The sequence below is a fragment of the Homalodisca vitripennis genome, chromosome 1 (assembly GCF_021130785.1).
Source record: "Homalodisca vitripennis isolate AUS2020 chromosome 1, UT_GWSS_2.1, whole genome shotgun sequence".
Lineage (NCBI taxonomy): Eukaryota > Metazoa > Arthropoda > Insecta > Hemiptera > Cicadellidae > Homalodisca > Homalodisca vitripennis.
This window is the reverse complement of record NC_060207.1, coordinates 74,477,199-74,480,182: the sequence shown is the minus strand read 5'-3', so window position 1 is coordinate 74,480,182 and position 2,984 is coordinate 74,477,199. Positions and strand designations below refer to the sequence as shown.

Here is a 2,984-nt window from a genome sequence, read left to right as displayed (position 1 = left end):
TAAATTCAGCAGAATCTTTTACGGAAAATGTAGGCTATATTTAATTACACAAGTGTACTTTATTAAATAAATAGTGAGGTATTTATTATTAGTCATCAAAAATGTACATATTATTAATGGATTTAGTTTCCTAAAAAATTTATATATTTTAGTAAACTGTTCATGTTAATGTATTTCTTTTATTAAGTAGACTAGTATGACCTGTAAAATTTATAACCTCTTAAAGAACGCACTTAAATTCAAGGTGATGATTGATAACCAAACTGTTACAGTAGCCTAATACACTAATATAGTTAGTGCACATGTGCATGGCACAATAAACTTATACATTGTATGTATCCAACCTGATCTGAGAAATCAGGTTAACACAATATTGCTTAAATAATCACACGGGACCACTCGGTAGCTCCATGTTGAAAATTCGTAGGTATAAAATATTTGGATTAGAAAAAGAATTAAATTACATTTACGAATGAGTTCTTGTACACTGAGACTTCCTATTGAATTACACCAATAAATATTAAAATCAACACCACGATGCGTACTATCTGTAGATACATAAAAACTGGAACTATTGTTTTTACATTCAAATAAGTAGTATGTAACTTTAATAAAAATACCATAACACAAAAATGCATTATAAACATTGAAAGTGGCACTCTAATAATAACTATTTATGTACACTGGATTCTGATCTAGGAATGGTTCTCACTGATTAATTCACTGAGAAATTCGTTCTCCATAAAAACGTTACTTTCTATTTGACCGCATTTTGGTTAAGATTTCATAGTCCTTGTATTATATACAATATTTATAGGTCCACATTAATTAGCCTATTTCACTTAGCTTGTAGGGCCTACATAGTTTACGTTGTTTTAAACTGTAGAAAAAAATCACAAGTACTAATTTAACTTCTCTAATGAATTTTTACTTCTGTATTGTTTTGGTTGTATGGGACTTAACTCAGCACTAAACATTTACCAAATCTATTTCTCTATAGTGATTTAGAAGCATTTTACAGGTTAGTCCCAAATTAAATTTTTGAATAAACTACAGTAATAAAAACTAGACTGTGCATGATGAAATTATCAATTTTTCTTAGAGTTTAGAGAACTTTTAACTAATTTAATATTCTGCTAAAACTAAAATTTATACCATACAAATTAATGTTAAACTCTAATTGTTATCAACGAAACTGTCAATTAAACTTTTGAATTGGTTTTGAAAACTTGTTAAGAAACTAAATGTGGTAGCCTACATCTGCTAGTGAGTGTGATCATGTTATACACAATACAATAAATTGGACATTTGTCGAAACACATTTACAGGCAACTGGGTTCCGCGTAGCTATCCCGTATCAAAAAGTGTTCGTATATCTGAGCGTACGGCAGCACGGCACTGGCACTGTCCTCCCTTACCTCGTCCTAGCGGAACAGCTCCGGGCGTCAGTACTTCGCAGTCTCTTGGTGGTAGTAGGACGACGTGGCACGGAACCCGAGCTGACAGCTGGGGTTGGGGACCGACACGGGGTCGAAGAGCTCCGCGGGGTCGCTGCTGTACCAGGCGGGGTGTCTCCCTGTGGGGGCCGCGAACTGTTGCACCGCAGGAGCCTCCGAGTGTTCGTATTGCGCGCAGTGGTAGCTGTAGACCGGCGTCGTGGCGGGCACCCTGCCGTAGCTCTGGCTGCCGGTCATCAGAGAGTCCACGCTGAACGGTACCTCCCCCATCTGCTCCAGTAGTCTACTCTGCTGCTCCAACATGCCGACCCCGGGCTTGATGTCCTGCCCCGAGTATTTGGCACTCACACTCATGCAGGAGGTGAGGGTCGCCGGAGGCTCTCTCTTCGGCTTGCACTCCAGAGGCTTCGGTTTCAGATCCGCGATGGTGAGCTTCTCCTCGTTCCTCTTGGTTATCTGAGCCTCCACCTGCTGCTGTTGCCTCTTCAGGGCCTCTTCTTTCTCCCTCAGGGCGTCCTTCTTCTTGAATCGTCTCCGACGTCGGAGGTACGACCCGTTATCGAACATGTTATACGAGTCGGGGTCCAAGGTCCAGTAGCTCCCCTTACCGGGCTTCTTGTCGTCTCTGGGCACCTTGACGAAACACTCGTTGAGACTCAAGTTGTGCCGGATGCTATTCTGCCATCCCTGCTTGTTCTCGCGGTAGTAGGGGAAGCGTTCCATGATGAACTGGTAGATGCCGTTCAGAGTACATTTCTTGTCCTGGGCGTGCTGGATGGCCATGGCGATCAGGGCTATATAGGAGTACGGCGGCTTCACCATGTCCTTGGCGGGGCCGTGGAGTGGTTGCTGGTGCGGGTACGGTGTCGTGTACCCGAACCGCGGGTACTGTTCGTACCCGGAGTACGGAGTACCCATCGGGGTACCCGGGTACCCACTCGCCCTCTGGTAGTACCGGTGGTAGTCATTCTGGTCGCCGAACAGAGTGTGCATCCTGGAGACCCGGCGACTCTAACACATAGCGAGGTCGGCGCAAGATGTCCGGGTGTTTAGTATGCAAACAGTATTAGCGCCGCGATAAAAAGCGAGGTTAGAAAGTGGCCCGCTCTTATTATGACACACAACACTGCCGAGTTTACACAGAGATTAAGAGAAAACAAACGGGCTGTTTCCTTTCGGCTCAATGTATTGAGAAAACAGAGGCTCCTCGGAGCTCCAGAATTAGCGGTAACACTAGATCAACAATCCGGCCAGGGCGACACTGAGCGAGCCGTAGAGCGAGACCGGGCCCCCCGCCATTGGCGCGCGCCTGCCCCGCCCCCCGACCAATGAGAGGGCGAGCCGCCCCCACCCCTCCCCTCAGACCGGGATTATGGCCGCCTTCCTTCGCCGGCGATAACAAAATGTGTTGCGATTAGGCTGCTAGGAAATTAAATAAACACGCCCTGTAAAAACAATCTTGATGGCGGTGGTGGGGCGAGGGAAAACAATGAGTGGCTAATTTGAGGAGGGAGAGGTGTCGGCAGT

The 2,984-nt window shown here is 44.8% G+C and overlaps 1 protein-coding gene across 1 annotated transcript; it reads right to left on the bottom strand.

The window, feature by feature from the left end:
• Positions 1 to 1,085: 1,085 nt before the first annotated feature.
• LOC124373066 (fork head domain-containing protein crocodile-like) lies at positions 1,086 to 2,697 on the bottom strand. The gene has a single exon (XM_046831491.1). The coding sequence runs from the start codon at positions 2,448 to 2,450 to the stop codon at positions 1,446 to 1,448; it is 1,005 nt and encodes a 334-aa protein (XP_046687447.1). The 5' UTR covers positions 2,451 to 2,697; the 3' UTR covers positions 1,086 to 1,445.
• Positions 2,698 to 2,984: the final 287 nt, after the last annotated feature.